This window comes from Syzygium oleosum, unplaced genomic scaffold (assembly GCF_021117445.2).
Source record: "Syzygium oleosum isolate NSW1041296 unplaced genomic scaffold, Sole_v2.1 Sole_v2.15, whole genome shotgun sequence".
In the NCBI taxonomy this organism is placed as follows: Eukaryota; Viridiplantae; Streptophyta; class Magnoliopsida; order Myrtales; family Myrtaceae; genus Syzygium; species Syzygium oleosum.
Window position 1 is genome coordinate 1,992,556 of NW_026607499.1, and position 20,705 is coordinate 2,013,260.

Consider the following 20,705-nt stretch of genomic DNA (forward strand, 5'->3'; position numbering starts at 1 on the left):
CTCGTAAACTGTCAAAAAGAGTAAGTGATTTCATAAAAGTCTCAGTAGGATTTCAACCTGTTACCGGGAAATCGTGTGATCGGTAACTTTCTTACCAACCGTTATGTTTCAGAAATCTATTAGCACTAAGAAAAACTCGTTATTTTGGGAACGGGACAATAGAATGGTCAAAGAATAAATAAACGGTAAGTTATTCAAATGAGAGTTGGTAACTAAAAGTGGTTAGAATTTAAATTTTTTTTGGTGAGTCACTTAAATAAAGATTAGTAAATTCTCATAAGAGTTGGTAAATTTAAGATGTTGTAAGAAAAACAAATAAAGTTAGTAAAAGATAACGAAAAAATTGATTACTTGTAAACTGTCAAAGAAGGTAATACTTTGATAAAAGTCTCGGCAACTTTCCCAAAGTTTACTTGGAAATCGGGTGTCCGGTAACTTTTTTACCAACCCTGTTTTTTTTTTACACTTACCTACTATTTTAGAAATCTACCGACACGGAAAATGACCCGATACTTTAGAAACGGAATTGACCAGCAAAGCATACTTGCTGCTAGAAAGAAAGAAGGGATCTGCCATCATCACATAATCAAGTGCATTGATGAACTCTCGAAAGCTCTACTTTGGGAAGATCATATGATAATTTTGTCATTGAAGATTTCGATTAGTGGCACATCCTTTTTATCTTGCTAGCCTCGTGTGAATACACAGCTTGTGTGTGTGTGTTGTGTGTTGTGTCTTCCGTTTCCTATTGGTTAACACGTTTGACTTTTCTCAATGATTACATCGATCGGACTGGCTTGATTGCTCAGTCTATGTTTAGGCAGTGCGAGGTAGGTTGGAATCACCTCTGTGCTCCCATGCATAACTTAATACGAAGGCACGTGAGGGAGGAGAAGGGCAGATAGCAAAGAAGGGTCGCTGTGATTACGGCTATTACGTGCAGACTGCCCACTCTTAGACGCAGTTTGGCCAACATATTTAACCATCTCTCTGGTGTGACTATAAATCGCCTCACTTCTAGTTAGACCCTTCATCGCTACTCAATGCACCTCCCTGAGTCTCTTCCCTATTGGCAATTCGTAAACTGTCTTCCGTCTTCCTGCTGTTTATAGGAATCAAACGTACCATCCAATCTTTTTGCCAGGTGGTCCATAAACTAGAAAAGCCGGCAGCTCTCCATTCGTTCGTGCTCGAAAAGAGCGCCGATCATGTCCCTCGTTACGAATGGATGTACCGTGCTGGCCTCTCGTCGCGGTTGACCCGTTGTCAAGAGAGAGAGAGAGAGCCGGGGATGGGGAGGGCTCCTTGTTGTGCGAAGGTCGGATTGCACCGGGGTCCTTGGACTCCTAGAGAAGACTCATTGCTTGTTGACTATATTCAAGCACATGGTGAAGGCCATTGGAGATCCCTCCCCAAAAAAGCTGGTAATTCCTTATTACTCAGCTTTGGCTACTTCAGTGCCCTTCGTTCCACGTAATTTGGAGTCCTAAATAATTTGTATTGCCTTTGTTAATTTCTTGTTCTATATTCAAACAATGAAATGGAATTTCTCTATATGTGAGTGGGTAAAATGAACTTTGATTCAAAAGCCAAAAAACTGGTAATTCTAAATAAAGGCATCCTAGTAAATAAAACAAACGCCCTTTTAGCGATTTATTTATTACTCAGAGCGTGCACGACAGTTCTTTTCAACTTATTCATTTCATAAGGCTGTATTCATGCTAACTGAAAATCATGTGCATTACAAAATGCATGAAGGGCTCCTAAGGTGCGGAAAGAGCTGCCGACTAAGATGGATGAATTACCTGAGACCCGACATCAAGAGGGGCAACATAACTCCGGACGAGGACGATCTGATCGTCAGATTGCATTCCCTTCTCGGCAACCGCTGGTCTCTCATTGCCGGTAGGCTCCCCGGTCGAACCGATAACGAGATCAAGAATTACTGGAACACCCACCTCAGCAAAAAGCTCCTGACAAGCCAAGACACCCACCCGACGCATCGTTCACCCGCCAATAAGAAGAGAAAGACGACTACCAAATCCACTAAAGAGAGCACCAAGAAATCAAAGCACAACAATAAGAAGAGCCCTAATAAAGCATCTGTGGAGGCCACAGAGAGGCCCAAAGTTCATCTTCCCAAGGCCATTAGGGTTACCGCGTCCTTCTCGTTACCTAGAAACGACAGCTTCGATTGCAACACTGCGATTAGCTGGTCCTCCAGTCAAGGAGGGTTACTTGACAGAGAAGTAGCCCATGTTCCTTGGTCAGGTGAAACTGGTGGGGTATTTGGCTTCTTCATCGGTGATCCGCAAGATCGTGGTCGACATGAATTCTCTAACGGTCAAAATGACGACAACACTACCAGCGCTCATCATCTTGAGCGCCCATCCGAAGATGAACCAGCAAAAGATCAAAATGGGACGCTCGACAAGCTCTACGAGGAATATCTGCAGCTGCTAAGGACAGAAGACGATCTCGTTCAGCTGGACACTTTTGCTGAGTCGTTGTTGATGTGAGAGAGAGAGAGAGAGAGAGAGAGAGAGAGAGAGAGAGAGAGAGAGAGAGAGAGAGAGATGTTTCGAGCCATGCAGGCCGCGCACGTCAAGATCAAGTGGGTGTTAAGGTTTCCGAAGTGATTGTGGTTTTGAATCGTAGATTCCACAAAACACGTGCTTACCCTCTAGCCAAACTTGGGGACTTCGGATGCCTTTATGAGTTCTCAAATTATGAGACCCGGTGCCTCTTGTAGATTTTCCATCCCCCCCCTGTACTTTCTAGGGTTTGTTAAATGTATAAGATGATTGTCCTCGAAGGCTTTTACACTTTTCTCCAAACCCTATGATGAACTCTCTCAAGGCCACGTGTTATACGCATGGACTAAGGAGGAGTTATTGAAAAAGTCGTAAACCTACTGTATCAATTCAGTCTTAAACCTTTTTTTTTATGCCAATTAAGTCATAAATCTTTTGCATTTGTATCAATTTAGTCCATTTGGCTAATTTTGGCAGAAAATCATTGACATAGACACCAGCCGTCCTACGTGGCGCGGCCGATGCTGTCGTTGACAATATTTAATAATATTTTAATATTTTTTTTCGAATTATTTTATTTTATTTTATTTTTCCTTTTTTGCCTTTTCTTTCTCTTTTTTTTTTTTTTGTCTTCTATTCTTTTTCTAGCTGGTCGTCGAATCTCGGCGACTAGCCAGAGGTGAGGCCCAGCGAGGTCGACGGCCCTCACCTCTAGTCGGTCATCAAGTTTATGTCAGCAATTTTCGACCAAAATTGGCTAAGTGGACTGAATTGGCACAAATGCAAAAGGTTTAAGACTCAATTGACAAAAAAATAGGTTTAGCACTGAATTGGCACAATTGTAATAGGTTTAGAACTTTTTTAGTAATTTTCCCCATGGACTAATGTATAGCAAAACACCCTCAGTATGAAGTTTAAACATCCTTTTACACGAGCAGTCTGTTTCTTCTTTTTCTTTTCTCTTCTCGAGTTATCCAAGTAGTCATGAGTAGTTGTGATCCACTAAAACAAAATGAACCGGCGCATTTCAATTTTATTCGATCTCATTTTATATAATGTTCACTTCTGCTCTTGCTCGCCTCGACGGATATAACCAATTAGGAGATCCTAATTTTTTTTTGCTTGATTAGGTTAGTTCTGTTTCTGATTAGGTAATCAGATGCTATTCTATGTCACCTTTTACATGCTGCAATACATTATGTGTATTGTAAGTCTAGTTATCTAAGCGGGCGTGGATAGAAGCTTTCGTGCCTAGAAATCGTTTCCTCGTATCCTAGCCGAAAGCAATGAATAGAGAGAAGACCGAACCAAAGTCCTCGCGCTCATGCAAAGTCTCTATTGTCTACTCTCATCAATTACGCCGATTGACTTCGTTGATGATCATGCTCACGTGCCATGTCCATTTTCTTAACTAAATAACGAATAGAAAACCTAATTGCTAGCATGTCGGTGGGGATGCAGTGATGGTCTTGCTAACCCTGGACCTTTGGATCGTAGGTGGTATCGAGTAACAATGCCTCAACCCAAAGTAATTATGAACCTAAGTCCTCGCGCTCATGCAAACCCTATATCGTGTACTCTCGTCAATTACGCCAATTGACTTCGTTGATGATCATGCTCACGTGCCACATCCACTTTGTCAACTAAAGAACAAATAGAAAATTGCTAGCGTCTTGGTGGGGATGCAGTGATGGTCTTTCTAACCCTGGAACTTTGGATCGTGGGTGGTATTGAGCAACAATGCCTCAACCCGAAGTAATCACGACTAGATCCAAAGCAGCCAATGGCTCGACATGAACATTTCGCAGCAGGCTTGTGATTTTTATGGTAGATCGCTAATGTCAGTCGCTCATCCTTGCCCTTTTACATATAAAAGAAAAGAACATCTAGAAGATCGAGATTTTCAAGATAGTTAGTCAAGTCGGTGTGAGAAGTCGTCTCTTTATTCGGACCGTATTTAGCATTTGTACGCAAGTGTTTTTTTCTCGGATGAATCAAACGACATCATCTACTATATACGTCTTGGAGATAGAGCTCCAATAGTCTAAACAACTGGTCAAACCCCCAATGCGTGCAGGCGCACCTCATCAAATCAATGAGCATTTCGCACCCTAATCAACTGATTAGCGTTCTGTCAAAGATTCGGATCGTCAATGCTGCTCATTAAGAAAGGGGATCAGCTAATTATTTATGTTCGAGCAAAAGGGTCCAATCATCGACAATGATCACGATCAGGGTGGTCACATCATTTTCCTTTCTTCCTTGGGCGCGGTTAGATGAGCTCGTGATCAACTTCTGGTCATCATTCCCTGGTAGATGAAGGAATCAGGCCAGGACAAAAAAAAAAACCTAAGCAGGTAAGTAAAAAAAGGGACGAACAAGATACCGAAAGACGATGTCGGAGCGAGAGAATGACGCAAATATCACATAGACCAACCACTCTTGACTTAGTCAATTGATCTTAATCACTAATCAGGCAGGCATAGAAATAATCCACGTCACGCTAAATTGCAGAAGCTCCATGGCCCGTGAGAAAGGAAGAAAGAGGCTTTCCCAGAAGCTCTCTTCACCTCCGGTTAAGCGCGTACTTGTACAACACTTTGCATTAGTATATTTGGTAAGAGTTAATACCATGAGAAATCCTAAACCGGTTTGTTTGTGCTGTGTTTATCTCGAATTAATTTCCGTATCACAAAAAAATCTTAAGTCGGTGCTACCGTGCCACGCTTTCTTCTGAACTGACTTTTGTGTCGCGAAAAACCTCAAACCGGTTCGCACCCTTAATCAATTTATCCTTCGTTAGCTTCTGTCCAATATCCTCGTTAAATTAGTAGCATGGAAACCCACGTAGCAAACAATTCGAGTGATTTACATGGGACGTGGATCTTACGTAGAAATTCAATATAATAGTGTCTCTTAAGCGACTTCGGTTTGGGGAAGCTAAGAAATTAAAATATGCTAATTTTACCCTAAGAGCTCCCTCACGTTTCAAAAAATTTGCTAAAATCCCTAATTTTAACGCAACTTTGTCCTAAGATTTGAGTAGATTTATCAAAGTATGTACCAGTTTGAAATTTTTTATGATAAGAAAATTAATTCGAGGTGGTATGAGTATATCAATTTGATTTTTTTTTTGTGATATTAACTCCTTCAATAGTTGGTCTGCATCATATTAACTAATATATTTAGTTTTTAATTTCTGGTCTACAAAGTCCAGATATTTTCTCATTTAGTTAGATTGTCGAACGTGACTTTTACATGTCATAAAAGTGAAGTATATGTCATAATGAATGGAGGAATCAATTCGTAGCTTTAAAAAATATCTCTATTTTTATTGATGACATATATATATATATATATATATATATATATATATACATAATATGTATATATTTGGATGCGATGATGGGACATGATGACAACATTTTGTCTACTTCCTAATGTCTTGTGCTGAATAAGCGCACGTGATCTTGAAAAAAGTTTATAGCAGTGGAGGGATTAAGAGACAATGATTTTGTGCTTAACTAATTAGTTGATTAATCAGGCCAATGGAAGATGATTAGTAGCCACACTAACTTACAGGTTTATGGAAAAAGGAGACATGTTGACATGTTTTGTCGTACATTATTGACCTTTTAGGATTTCTAGATTGACTGTTTTTTTGTCTATGATAGATTGCTCTAGTAATTTCTGGAGAGATCGTGGAAAGGAGAGATTGACTGGATTGATTGTAGCCTTGCAGGAATTCATAATGGCGAAGCATTTTCTATTTTAGAAAAAAGAAAAAGATTTGTCTGCTACTCTATATTTGTAACTCATAATTTTTTTTTTATCTAAACTGGTGTTCGTTTTAGTGCTTCGCGCTGGTCTAAATCATGTGTATTTGAATAGGGTGTTTCCATTTAATGAATTAATTAAAATTAATCGTTGGAGAAATGGGAATAGTGAATAAGGTAGAAATTTTTTTTTTTTGGTCAGATGGTAGAAAACTATTTCAAAAGTCATAATTTATGCTTACATTTACTACATAAGCTAAAGTAATATGTCTGTTGTAGTCCGAAATAATTTGAATCAAGTAAATTACTTCATTCAAAATGAAGTAGTTCTTAACTTTAAGATAAATTTACCAACCTTTGTTAAATTTAGTATAAATTGGGACGATTCAAAGTATAATTTTCCGGTGAGATAATGTTAGTGTATATTGAATATGTTGTATATCAGTTCCTAATATTCTGATGAGTCCATAGATTATATTTTATTGAATATTTGAAAGATTCTTCAATAGAGTTTTTTGGTTGCATCACTCCTTTTCTTGGTGGGGGAATAAAGTTGGAAATTTAAAGACCCTCCTTAAATTTATGGGTTGTCGGCCAGTGAGACGTTAACTTTCAACCTTTTCAACATCTAATGGGAAAAAGGTACTGATAATATCATAATTTTCGTAGGCCCGTTCATTGCAATGTCACAACTTTTCAATCAAGGAAAGATTACCAAAAAAATTCCTAGACTTATTGCATTTTTGCTAATTCAGTCCTAAACTTTTTAATTATTTAGGACTGAATCGGTACAATTAAAATGTTTAGGATTGACCTGACAAAAATGCAATAGATATATTAATTTTTGGTAATTTTCTCTTTTAATCAATCACATGTCACGACTTTTAAAAAACATTCACTCAAGTTACTTTAGTAATATATTTCCGACAAAAATCCCTAAGTTTAAGTTGTTGGATGAAAGCGTGGTTTAATATTTAATTACTCTAACAATGACTTTCTTAGGAGAGATTTTTTTTTTGTCTAAGACTCTTTTTAGGAGAATTAAAACATGGAAAAACGATCAAATGGTGTGTGGAAGAACAGCCTCTAGGACGAGAGAAAGGCCACAGCTTGTGAAGTACCCTGATTTGAGGATACTTCATAAATCGAGAAGGGGTTTTGAATTTCATTTTCATTTTCATTATCATAACTCAAACCTGATTTGTTAAAATCATAATCTTGAATTGACAAGATTCTCTCAAGAGTTCCTTTTCCCAAAGAAAATTCGTTGCACATTTCACAAGATCCAGCCTTGACAGAAGAAGCACTTGCTTCCTTTGCGCTTCTTTGCTCTGTCTCTTGTAGTCGGCTAAGTTCGTATATCAGAAATTAAAATCAAACGTTAGGAAAAAACTAACCTGAAAGCAGTACAACCAAATAAGCAGAATGTTGATCCGAGCCCAACGAATTAACGTCGTGTCCTTAAGACGAATTTGGCCCCTCAATCAGTACCGAGGATATTGGACAATCGTCTCCCAGGATAGAACGGATCTCGTTCCTCCGAAGCGGTACGTATTCGGAGGACTCCAACGAACGCAATTTTGCAGAACAATCGCACCAAATGACAATGATGAAGTGAATATGCGTAGAGTGCGTCCAGGAAAAATGAATGCCACGAAGTGATATATATATTCCGAACTAAACTGTTCGGTCTTATTCAAGTGACGAAAAATGAAGAGTCGCGAGTTTTCGTGAATAGTAGCGAAGGTTCGCTTGAACCGGTTCGGTTCATGAACAGTCGCGAGAAGGGCTTCGGTTTTCTGTTCGGGCGAACCGAACCTCACGAACATACATGTTTATTTGTCCAAAAATAAATAAATAAATAAATAAATTCTAAACAACGTGTCTGTTCGAAAAAAATAAAAAACCGATAGAGAGTGGACCCGGAACCGAACCGGCCGGACGGACGGCGGCGGCGGCGCGCGCGCGGGAGGTGGACCGACCTAGCTTGACGTAGGTCCTCTCTCTTCCACAAAAGTGGGGTACCCCTTGGGGCCCAAACCCATTTGTGAGGCTCAACTATTTGAACCCATCTCCCATATCTCTTCTACCCTATGTGGGACACTTTCACCCACACACTTCTCATTCAATTCTATGGGATTTTGGTTCCAAAATCCCAACAATCCCCCACATGAATGAGAAGTTCAGATATCATGACTCTTTGTGTATGCATGAGATGCAATGTGCGATTATTCCATGAGAAAACGTTGCATCGGGATAAGTAGTCGAGACCTTGAACTTTCCTTAGTGAAACCTATCGGACTTACTCGGTCAATCAGAGACTTGATATCTTTGAACTGTCGACCTTTGGTGTAAGCCTAGACAATAGAAATCACACAACTGTTTCTCGAACAAAATTGGTTCTCACTGTTGTGTTCGTTTTGGCCATGAACACCGCCTGGTCTCATGAGTGTTTTAGAGAATTCGGCCTTTTCAATTCTCACAGAAGCGGCCCTCACTTCACACTCACATAGGTGATTTTCGAACATATAGTATATCACATACTCAATTCGGAATCATTAAAAGCTTTTGCTTAACCTTCACATATTAATCTTGTCTTCATCCAGGGAATGAGTAAAAATTTAACAGGTACTCTGCTTGTCTTCATAACTTAGTTGTCCCTTTGAACCTAGATCTTGGGATCTCCAGTCAATTAGGTAGGGTTTCCGCTATGATGACTTGTTTATAGGCCTTAAACCCATTCCCCTTGATGTTTTTGCAACCATCTCTCCAGTTAGGCCTTTTGTCAATGGATCCGCAATATTATCTTTTGACTTCACATAGTCAATGGTGATAATTCCACTAGAGAGAAGTTGTCTTACTGTGTCATGTCTTCGACGTATGTGTCGAGACTTACCGTTATACATGACATTCCTTGCTCTTCCTATTGCCGCTTGATTTGTCACAATGTATACATACGCGGAGCCTTGGTTTAGGCCAATTAGGAATATCTTCCAAGAAATTTGAAGCCACTCTGCTTCTTCACCGGCTTTATCCAAAGCAATAAATTCTGATTCCATAGTGGATCTAGCAATACAAGTTTGTTTGGATGATTTCCAAGACACTGCCGCTCCCCAAGTGTGAATACATATCCACTTGTCGATTTTGTGTCTTTAGTGCCGGTTATCCAATTTGCATCACAGTATCCTTCAAGTACCATTGGATATTACGTGTAATGCAAAGCATAATCTTGAGTATGCTTTAAGTAGCCCAATAAACGTTTCATTGCTTTCCAATGATTTTCATTTGGACTAAGCTGTAAATCGACTTAGCTTGCTAACCGCACAAGCTATGTCCGGCCTAGTACGATTCATGACATACATTAAACTGCCTAGTATACTAGCATACTCATTTTGAGCCTTACTTTCACCAGTATTCTTCGAAAGATGTAAATTAACATCTATAGGAGTCTTTACCGGTACAATATCTAGATTCTTGCACTTTCCAAGAATCGTCTCAATATAATGGGATTGTGATAGAGTTAATCCTCCATATGTTTTATGGATTTTAACTCCTAAAATAACATCTGCAACCCCCATATCTTTCATATCAAATTTACTTGTGAGCATGCGTTTGGTCGCCTTAACAACCTCACTATCGCTGCCCATTATAAGCATGTCATCTACATATAAGCACAAAATGGCAAAACCATTATGAGTGTTCTTAACATATACACATTTATCACACTCATTGATCTTGAAACCATTCGACAACATGACTTGGTCGAATTTAGCATGCCATTGTTTCGGTGCTTGTTTCAATCCATAGAGTGACTTGATAAGCCGACATACTTTCTTCTCTTGACTTGGAACAATGAACCCTTCGGGTTGTTCCAAATATATTTCTTCTTCCAAATCCCCGTTTAAGAAGGCCGTCTTAACATCCATTTGATGGATTTCAAGCTTATACACATTGCTATGGCAATTAGCATCCTTATGGATGTAATTCTAGTAACAGTGAATAAGTATCAAAATAATCAAGACCTTCTCGTTGCTTGTATCCTTTTACTACAAGCCTAGCCTTATATTTATCAATAGCACCATCCGCTTTCATTTTCCTCTTGAAAATCCACTTACATTGTAGTGGTTTATTACCAGGAGGAAGGTCAACCAATTCCCATGTATGGTTTGACAAGATGGATTCAACTTCACTATTGATAGCTTCTTTCCAGAACGGGGCTTCTGGCGAAGTCACAGCTTCTTTGAATGTCCGAGGCTCATTCTCTAACAGATACGTTAAGAAATCAGGTCCAAAAGACGTGGAAGTCCTTTGTCTTTTACTACGTCTAGGTTCATCCTCAATTGGATCATTTCTAGATATAGTATCTCGAGACCTCTTATTATTATCAATTGGCTCATATACTATGTTATACGGAAATATATTTTCAAAGAACGAAGCGTCCCTTGATTCAATTATCGTATTAACATGTATATCTGGGATCTCTGACTTGTGAACAAGAAAACGATATGCATTGCTATTCTGAGCATATCCGATAAAAACACAATCAACAGTCTTTGGTCCTATCTTAACCTTTTTAGGCTTAGGAACCGCAACCTTAGCCAAACACCCCCACACTTTGAGATAATTCAAGTTAGGCATTCGCCTTTCCATTTCTCATAGGGAGTTTGTTGTGTTTTTACGTGGGGCACTCTATTTAAAATAAAATTCGCCGTCAAAACAGCTTCCCCCACAAATTCTGTGGTAAACCGGAACTATTCAACAATGCATTCATTGTTTCCTTTAAAGACCGGTTTTTCCTTTCTGCCACTCCATTAGATTGCGGCGTATAAAGAGGAGTCATTTGGTGAACGATACCAAACTCAGTACAAATTTCCTCAAAAGGAAATTCATATTCACCTCCTCTGTCACTTCTTATCATTTTAACTTTCTTATTCAATTGAGTTTCAACTTCGGACTTATAAATTCTAAAAGCATTCACAGCCTCATCTTTGCTACTAAGCAAATAAACATAACAATACCTCGAGCAGTCATCTATAAATGTGATAAAATACTTATTACCACCTCTTGACGGTATTGATTTCATATCGCATATATCTGTGTGTATTAAATCTAAAGGTTCTGAGACTCTATTGTCTACAGAATGAAAAGGAGGCTTAGAAAATTTAGATTCAACACACACTTGGCATTTCTCACTAGAACATTCGAATTTTGGCAATAATCCCATGTTCATTAATTTCTTTATCGACTTATAGTTAACGTGTCCTAATCTATCATGCCATAAATTAGGAGACTCAAGCACATAAGCAGAAACAGCTTTATTCATAACAACATTGGGTACAACAGTCATTACATTTAACTTGAAAAGACCATCACTGAGGTAACCCTTTCCTACATACATCTCATTCTTGGAGAGTACAAACTTATCGGATACAAAAACCAACTTGAAGCCATTCTTGCTAAGAAGAGATCCGGACACTAAATTCTTGCGTATGTCTGGCACATGTAGCACATTATTTAGTGTCACAACTTTCCCAGATGTCATCTTTAGAGCAACCTTTCCAACACCTTCAACCTTAGAGGTCGATGAATTACCCATGTAGAGTTTTTCATCACCTTCCATAGGCATGTAAGATGAGAACATTGATTTATTGGCGCAAATATGACGAGTTGCTCCAGTATCAATCCACCACTCCTTGGGATTTCCCACCATATTACACTCGGATATCATGGCAGTTAGATTGATATCATCAACACCATTGGAAATTTCTTCCACCACATTAGCCTCGAGTTTTCTGTCTTTTCTTGGCTCTGCTGATCTTTGGCTCGATGTCCGGACTTGCCACGGTTGAAGCACTTGCCAACGAACTTCTTCAGGCCTTGGGTGAATCCCTCTCCGGACTTGCTAGTCATTTTTCTCTTCTTGTTGGGTTTTGATCCTTCTTCAACAACATTGACCCTTGAGACCGCCAAATTGCTGCCAACTTTCTTTTCGAATTTCTATTGTCTTCCTCTATCCTCAACCGAACAATCAAGTCTTCAAGTGACAACTCCTTTCTCTTGTGTTTGAGATAATTCTTGAAATCTCTCCAGGATGGTGGCAATTTTTCAATGAATGCAGCCACTTGAAATGTCTCACTTAGAGTCATTCCTTCAAGCATGAATATCATGCATAATCACTTGAAGCTCTTGAACCCGACTTAAGACGGTCTTTGAATCAACCATCTTGAAGTCCAGAAATTTACCGACAATGAATTTCTTCAATCCGGCATCTTCGGTTTTGTATTTCTTGTCCAGACTATCCCATAACTCTTTAGCCGTTTTTAGCGGACTATATACGTTATAGAGTATTGTCCGGACCGTTGAGGACATAGTTGCGACACGGGAAGTCGAATGATTCCATGCGTCCACAAAGCAGCAAGCTTTTCTTTATTTGTCTCTCCAACGTCCAATTTAGGACCATCCTCATTGAGGAATCTAGCCAAGTTCAAGGTCGTGAGATAGAACAACATCTTTTGTTGCCATCTCTTAAAATCCGTACCATTGAACTTTTCGGCTTTTCTCCGTGATTCGAACAGGATTAACCGAAGTCGAAGCCATTTCTAAAATATAAACACATACCATATTCACGAACGAATTGAAAATTTCTAATATGAACAATATTCGAAAAAATTCGTTAACGAACAGAATGTGCAAATAGAATCGTATTCTATACGATATGACAAGGAACATACGAACTATACAAAAGTTCGAATTAAAGAAACGGCAATATGATATTTGATATGAACAACGCATAAGAATATACGAACGTAACCGAAGCAAAATTCGTCTTAAGATTGTAGTCGGCTAAGTTCGTATATCGAAATTAAAATCAAACGTTAGGAAAAAACTAACCCGAAAGCAAGTACAACCAAATAAGCGGAATGTTGATCCGAGCCCAACGAATTAACGTCGTGTCCTTAAGACGAATTTGGCCCCTCAATCGCACCCGAGGATATTGGACAATCGTCTCCCGAGGATAGAACGGATCTCGTTCCTCCGGCGGTACGTATTCGGAGGACTCCAACGAACGCAATTTTGCGTAACAATCGCACCAAATGACAATGATGAAGTGAATATGCGTAGAGTGCGTCCCGGGAAAAATGAATGCCACGAAGTGATATATATATTCCGAACTAAACTGTTCGGTCTTATTCAAGTGACGAAAAATGAAGAGTCGCGAGTTTTCGTGAATAGTAGCGAAGGTTCGCTTGAACCGGTTCGGTTCATGAACAGTCGCGAGAAGGGCTTTGGTTTTCTGTTCGGGCGAACCGAACCTCACGAACATACATGTTTATTTGTCCAAAAATAAATAAATAAATAAATAAATTCTAAACAACGTGTCTGTTCGAAAAAAATAAAAAACCGATAGAGAACCGAACCGAGCCGGACGGCGGCGGCGGCGCGCGGGAGGTGGACCGACCTAGCTTGACGTAGGTCCTCTCTCTTCCACAAAAGTGGGGTACCCCTTGGGGCCCAAACCCATTTGTGAGGCTCAACTATTTGAACCCATCTCCCATCTCTCTTCTACCCTATGTGGGACACTTTCACCCACACACTTCTCATTCAATTCTATGGGATTTTGGTTCCAAAATCCCAACATCTCTGACAAATGCAAGACTCAAGCTCATCTTGGTATACAATGCTTCTCTTTTCTTTAGTTCAGAAACCTCTTTCTTTAGCTCGGGATTTTACTTCACAAACTGTTATGTACTCATCAAAAAACATCTTTTAACAATGTATGCATCTCATCATAAGAAAATTCAGAGGCATCTACCTCGTCTTCTTCGGCTTGCAGTTGATCATCAAACAAAGATGCGCTTGCTCTGTTTTGGCTTCGTGGCTTGATTTATATTGAGTATCGCTCCAAGTCGCTCCTTTGGTGCTTTCTTCTTCTTTTCAAATTTTCCCTTTTTTTTCCTTAAATTGTGTACAATCGGCCTTGATTTTACCTGGCTTTTTCCATTCAAAGCAGGTAATTTTTTTTTGCCTTCAACATCATCTCTGTTTTCCTGAAATCTCCTGGTTGGTCTGCTGCCTTCATTGACCGTTTTCCTAAATAATTGACCGTTTGAGAGTGAATTTTTTAGATCAAAAGTATGAGCTTTAATGGCAATTAATTTTTTGCTTTATATGTTGTGCTTATCATTTTCCATTTCAACCTCAATGGCCAGTAGAGTACCAGTCAGCTCATACATTAATAGAGGCTGAATCCTTAAGATTGCACGAATTAAAGTCTTGACATGACTCCACTCCTTTGCAGGAGCTTGTATCAATTTATTAACATTCTCTGCAATTGCGGATGTCTTGCTTCGACTTGCAAGACTATTGATTATGTTGGTGTACTTCATGTACGTTTGAATGTCCTTTCATCTTCCTTCATCTTGAATATCTTATAGCTTACAAAAAGGAAAATTCCAAAAAAAATCATAAACCTTCTGTACTTGCATCGATATAATCTTAAAATTTTCAATTTGATTAATTTAATCATAAACCTTTTAACAATTTGCTAATTTTGATTAGAATTTGATGATATAGATACCATCCATCCTACGTGGTATGGCCTATGCTGACGTGGAAATTTTTTTATTATTAAGGACCGGTGGGGGCTATCGGCCGAGGCCCGGCGACCCCCACCAGCCATTGGGCGAGGGCCTAAAAGCCCTTGCAGGCTGTAGACAAGAGTCGCGCCAGCCATTGGGCAAAGACTCACGGCCCTCGTTCACAGTTGCAAAAGGGCTGCGATCCTCTCCTAATGGCCAACGCGGGCTCGCGACCCTTGCTTAGAGTTGGACAAGGGCCGCGACCCTCATCAGCTGCTGGCGAGGGCTTCGAAGCCCTCGTTCAGTGGCCGGCGGGGGTTGCCGGGCCTTTGCTTGTGACTAGCGACTCCCTGCTAGCCCTTAACAATTAAAAAAAAAGGGAAAAGGCAAAAAATTAAAATTTAAAGACAAAAAATTTTCATGTCACGGTCGATCGTGCCACATAGAACGACCAACGTCCACGTCATTAATTTTCGGCCAAAATTGATAAATTGTTAAAATGTTTATGATTATATTGGGCAAATTAAAATGTTTATGATTGCATTGGTACAAGCGCAATGAGTTTACGACATTTTTGGTAATTTTCCCACTTCCTAAGATAATGTTCATTTCTTCGACCAAAAAACAAAAAGATAATGTTCATTTGGGTCTCACCCTATCATCCCTCCAAAAGTGACTTCAAGGCTATCCCATATTTCATTCCTTGTACTACAAGAAGAAAGTAGATGATGAGAGAGCACAATATGGAATATAAAGAGCGTAGCATTTAAAGTAAAGTAAGTCTTCTCGTCTGTTCTTTTTAAAGGATTGCTACTAGTGGAGGTTCGTTATTGGTAGGTTCAGCTAGTTCTCCTCCTTCATCTTAGCATTTAGGGTGCGCATGGCAACGATTCTGTGTCCGAAAACTGATTTTGCTCATAAATGATTCTTTTTTATTCTGTGTCTGGGAACAATTTCTAAGTATTTGAAGGCGTTTGGCAACTGCCCAAAATTTCTATTCTTAAAATAGAAAAAGAACAGAAATGCGTTTGGTAACTACACAAAATTTCTTTTTATTAATAACATTTTAATAATATTTTGAATTTTTTTAATATTTCTTTCTTTCTTTTTTCCTTGGCCATGGCCAGTCGCCGGCGAGGTCGGCTTCGCATTGGTTGGGCGAGGCTCGACCTCGCCCAGATCATGGCGAGGCCAACCTCGCCGTCGCCATGGCCGGGCGAGGCTCAACCTCGCCCAGATCTGGCGAGGCCAACCTCGCCGTCGCCACCCTCGGCGAGGTCGAGCCTCGCCCGGCCAAGGCGAGGCCGACCTCGCCGGGGGCTGGCGAGGCCGACCTTGCCGTCGTCGAGGGCAGCGAGGGCTGCCCTCGCTGGCATTGGCCGGTCGCCGGTGGCCTATCGTCGGCAGTCGGTGGCCGGCGGCGGGCCGGAAAGAAGATGAAGAACAAATAAAAAAGGAAGAAGAAAACCAAGAAGAATCATAAATGGAAAAATTATTCCAAAATCAAGAAGCTACTTTTTTTTGCTTCTTGATTATGTTTCAAAACTGATCCTGAGAATAATTTTTTGCAAATTTGTGCCCGGGCACAAAAATTTTAATAAACAGATTTCTGTTCATAAACTGATTCTAGGAACAAAAGAATAGAAATTATCATTATTTGGTAAGTAGCCAAACGCCCCGTTAGAGTGACTCCTCTCGTCTGTTCTTCTATAGGGATTGCTGGTGGTGGTGGTATGTCATTGGTCGAAGCAGCTTGTTCTCCTCCTATGACGACGCTACTTGAACAGCAGGGATTGTTCCATAACTTGTAATCCATCATTTGGATGAATATTTTCATTCTGCATTTCCAATAACCCTAGTTAATTCCATCAAACATTAGAGGCCTTGAAATAGATCGACATTCAACAACTGAGGCTCCAATGATGTTAGCCATTTCAAAAGATCTTGATATTTTGAAATATAAGACTTTAGAAAATAAGCAACCAAGTTCCAATACCAATTGTTAATGCCAACACAACAACTTAGAAGAAGTGAATAAGTTGTTTTAAATTTATTTAAAACATTTCGTGGAATGCTTGCAAGTAAACTTTGATAGATGTAGAAAGAGTTTAACAAGAAGCTGGTGCTTCTATCAAACACATAATTTTGTAAGGAAATTGTAATGGTGCTTTTTTGGTAGATTAGGTTTATACTAAAGAGCATAATTGTCATTGTATTGTTTTAGCCCTAAACCGTATGGCTGCATTTGGTCGACCGGATAAAAGTCAGGATAGGATATGTTTTATCCTATCCTGTGTTTGGTGGTGGTCCAGGATAGGATAAGGTCGGATATAGACCGGATATAGCCCGGATAAAAAAATCCGGTGGGGAGGGATGGGATAGACCCGGATAGGATTTGTAATGCCTATTTTTCCAGAAACCCTACACTCCACTCGCCGTCATCTTCATCCCCACATCTTGTGCGCTTTAACCAAAAAAATTTCTCGGCTTTTTTTTCCTTCACTGACTCCTCCGGACCCGTGAATAGCAAAAAATAAAAATAAAAATTATCCTATCCGACTTTAAATCCGTAGTCCACCAAACAGTGGACATGATATGAAGAAATCCCAGGATTTCTTATCATATGCTATCCAGTCCTATCCTGTTTAGAAATCCGGACAACCAAACGCAGCCTATGTATATATATTGTAAATTGTTTCATCAATGGAAGTGACGTTTGCCCAAACTCTACATGCTTCTATCAAACCCATAGTGGAAGTACTTTTTGCATGCCACTTAGACGTGTATAAATCTTTTTATTGAAAAAAGAGAGGGTAAAATCATCAAAAACTCTAACTATGTCCATTGTGACACATTTACTCTATTTTTTTTTTCTGTAACATCAAAAACCCCAAACGTGCACATGCGTGACACATTTACCCTACATCAAGATTCAGTCAGATAGTTGACCGAAAAAAGAGATTCAGTCAGATAATTTTTCAGCCAAAACAGCGTCGTTTTCGTTCACTTAAGCCACGTGGACGCCATTATCAACATAGTTTATATTTTTAACGGTGTAGTGTAAATGTGTCATATAAATACATGTTTGGAATTTTTGATGTCACAAATAAAAAAGTTTAAGTCAATGTGTCACGATGGCCATAGTTTTGAGTCTTTTTAGGCTTTTCCTCCCAAAAAAAAAATAAAAATAAACATATCTATAGTTTCTTAGAAATCAAGAAAATATGATGGGGAAACAAGAATTTCATTCCGAATCAAGAAGAAACACATGAATTGTCCAGTTCCGTGAGCAGTTCAATGACCCGATGAGGAGTTTCTCATCAAGTTATCCCGAAAGCAGAGTGGGGAGAAATGAGAATCAGAAAGATGATGGGCGGCCCAACGTCGACGGCGCCATGGAAGCAGCTTCTTCTCGACGCGTTGCACTCCAACTCCAGCCTCAAGCACTCCTCCTTCTTCCAGCTCGTACCCCTTTGGCGCCCCTCGCTCCGTGAGAAAGTTTCGATCTTTAAGGCTATCCCCTGACCTTTGGCTTCCTCTGTTTTCTTGGTGTCAGGCGACTGTGGGATCCAATGGAAGACCCTCCAACCGAACCGTCGTCTTCCGGTCTCTAGCTCCTCCCCATACCCACGATTTATTCGTATTCTGCCAGTTGATAGGGTAGGCATTTGAGGGTGCTCCTTCTTGATGGATCTTGCAGGGGGTTTCAAGAGAGCACTGACAAGATCCAAATTCATACCGATTCCCGCAGTCGCAAGGTTCTTTCCTCTCGTCGCTTGTTTGCTGCCTCGCTAATTCTGGTCATTTGACATCACTAATCCCAAGTTCGATCGACCCTCCTGCTGTCTGAGCAGTGGGTTGCTGGCTGAAGTTGCATTATCCCTCATTGGTTTCGCAATGGGTACCCATTGCTCTTGCTCTGATGTTTTTTGACGACTGGACAATCTGCTCGAGCAGACGTAGGAATGCCGAGTTTTGAATTCATCTAGCAAGTGCTTGTTCATCTCTGAATTTGATTCCTGCGGACTCTTTGCTTAACTACGGCTTGTGTTCTGCAGATTGAAGAGCTCAAGCACAATCCGCTAGCTGAGGTAATCATTATTTGACGGTATATGATTGTCGCAATATCTTCGGGAACTTTGATCAGTGCTACAAAGCCACTGCTAACTTGGGTAGATATAATTGATGGGATTTTTTAAAGATTTGTAACCTTCTTATAGTCTATTGATGTTAGTACTTGATTTCTCCTCTCTAGATATGTTGGTACTTTACCGACTCTTGGGAGCAATTTCGGATCAGTGGAATAGTCGAAATGATTGATCATTCAAATCCTGATAGCCTGAAGCTTCAGGTGCATATTTCTTCTTGAATGTTCATTTTCGTTCCTTGTAGCTTCATGTGCATTTCTTGTATGATTGGTGTCGGCACTGGAAAACGATTTTGAGAGTTGTTTTCGGGTTCTTGTGGGTTTGGATTTAACTGAGTGTACAATCCGCGTACATCCACAAGGTCGTTAAATGAACTCCCGAAGCTGTTAACTGATCAATCAGACAATTGCAAAATGATTCAAAGTTTTATTTTATCATGTCACTATCGCATATTCTTTGCAAACAAGCGTGATACAACGAAGCTCATACTACTGCATATAAAGACACAATGTGGAGATGGGCAATTGAAAAGTATATGCAAACCAGGCTTAATCAAGAAATGAGCTACAGTATAATAAATGCCAATGTTGGGGCTAACAGTCACTGCATCACAGTTCTTATTTAGATGACCTTAGATGAATTTATCACTTCTAATTATGAGTGCAGCAACGAGAGAAAGCTTGGCATGCTTGTTCTGTGAAATCCAGGCTACAGTACTTGGGACCTACTCCTGGCCTCCCCTACATAGGCGAACATTTTACGGATGAAAATTCTTTAGATTCTTCGACCGGCCCTGTCGACTCTTTTTGTCTGCTGATCATGGATCCAGATCAGGTTGATTTTTTTCTTGTCTTGAACTTATTTTCTTGTGCTAATCTTCAACCAGGATAACATCCTCATATCTTTCCTTTCTCATCTAGGTTGATTATTTGAATTTGAAGAGTAACCAGAGGATGACTTTTACATCAACAAAAAGTGATTCTGAAGAGAAATGTTGGGCTTTGGAGAGGATCAATCTATGATTTTCTGATATTATCTGATCTTCACAATCTACACAGATAAAATGGCAAATTCAGAGCATTTCCAGTGGTTTTTTTTAATACCAACATTTCCAGTTAGTGTAATATGCATATAATATCTCAATCTTTCAGCAGCATGCTTAAAAAGCAAGCCTTTTCAACTGGGATTCATAAGTCAGGTCTGAAATTTTCTTTGGTGTATCCAGCGAAGCAAGCAGATATGTATGCGTACTTTAGCATGCCTAAAGACTGAAGAAATTTGAGGCGTAATTGGCCATTGTTCAGTTGCTCTGATGTCTCAAGGAACATTGTGCTATCCTCCATATGGCATGTTGCCATGGGTAAAGGTATTTTCCTTGGTCGAGAGAATACAAGAGAGTCACAGGCATTTGTGCTCGATGAATTGTAACTATTTTCATGTCCGAAGACCTACGTGCACCATTCTTGATCAAGAAGTGTGCTCATTCTATTAAAGGACCTAAAAAGTCTACATTGCTACTCATACGAGAGGACATTAAGAAAGTTGTCTGCAAGACTATGTTCTGCCTGGACAGTGTCATTGAGAACCCAGATGCATCTAACTGCAAATTTTTCTGTCATATGATCTCTGTGTCAGCTGCTATCTGAATGTATCTCCTTTAGAACTTAA

The 20,705-nt window shown here is 39.7% G+C and overlaps 2 protein-coding genes across 2 annotated transcripts; both read left to right on the plus strand.

The window, feature by feature from the left end:
* The first annotated feature begins 1,002 nt into the window (after positions 1–1,002).
* LOC115678209 (myb transcription factor 42-like) lies at positions 1,003–2,837 on the plus strand. Its single transcript, XM_030601553.2, has 2 exons — positions 1,003–1,424; positions 1,759–2,837. Exons 1-2 carry the CDS (start codon positions 1,229–1,231, stop codon positions 2,517–2,519), a joined length of 957 nt encoding a protein of 318 aa, XP_030457413.1. The 5' UTR covers positions 1,003–1,228; the 3' UTR covers positions 2,520–2,837.
* Positions 2,838–18,132: 15,295 nt separating this feature from the next.
* LOC115678207 (pyridoxine/pyridoxamine 5'-phosphate oxidase 2) lies at positions 18,133–20,655 on the plus strand. The gene is made up of 7 exons (XM_030601549.2): positions 18,133–18,354; positions 18,446–18,495; positions 18,590–18,647; positions 18,948–18,980; positions 19,145–19,240; positions 19,704–19,871; positions 19,958–20,655. The coding sequence occupies exons 1-7, from the start codon at positions 18,241–18,243 to the stop codon at positions 20,057–20,059; spliced, it is 621 nt and encodes a 206-aa protein (XP_030457409.2). The 5' UTR covers positions 18,133–18,240; the 3' UTR covers positions 20,060–20,655.
* The last annotated feature ends 50 nt before the right edge of the window (positions 20,656–20,705 follow it).

Bases quoted from the DNA above. Each gene is read 5' to 3' on its own strand.
- LOC115678209 (XM_030601553.2), top strand. From the start codon at position 1,229: ATGTACCGTGCTGGCCTCTCGTCGCGGTTGACCCGTTGTCAAGAGAGA. The intron at 1,425-1,758 runs GTAATTCCTTAT...AAATGCATGAAG, and splicing joins ATCCCTCCCCAAAAAAGCTG to GGCTCCTAAGGTGCGGAAAG.
- LOC115678207 (XM_030601549.2), top strand. From the start codon at position 18,241: ATGAGAATCAGAAAGATGATGGGCGGCCCAACGTCGACGGCGCCATGG. The intron at 18,496-18,589 runs GTCTCTAGCTCC...TGGATCTTGCAG, and splicing joins AACCGAACCGTCGTCTTCCG to GGGGTTTCAAGAGAGCACTG. The intron at 19,872-19,957 runs GTTGATTTTTTT...TTTCTCATCTAG, and splicing joins TGATCATGGATCCAGATCAG to GTTGATTATTTGAATTTGAA.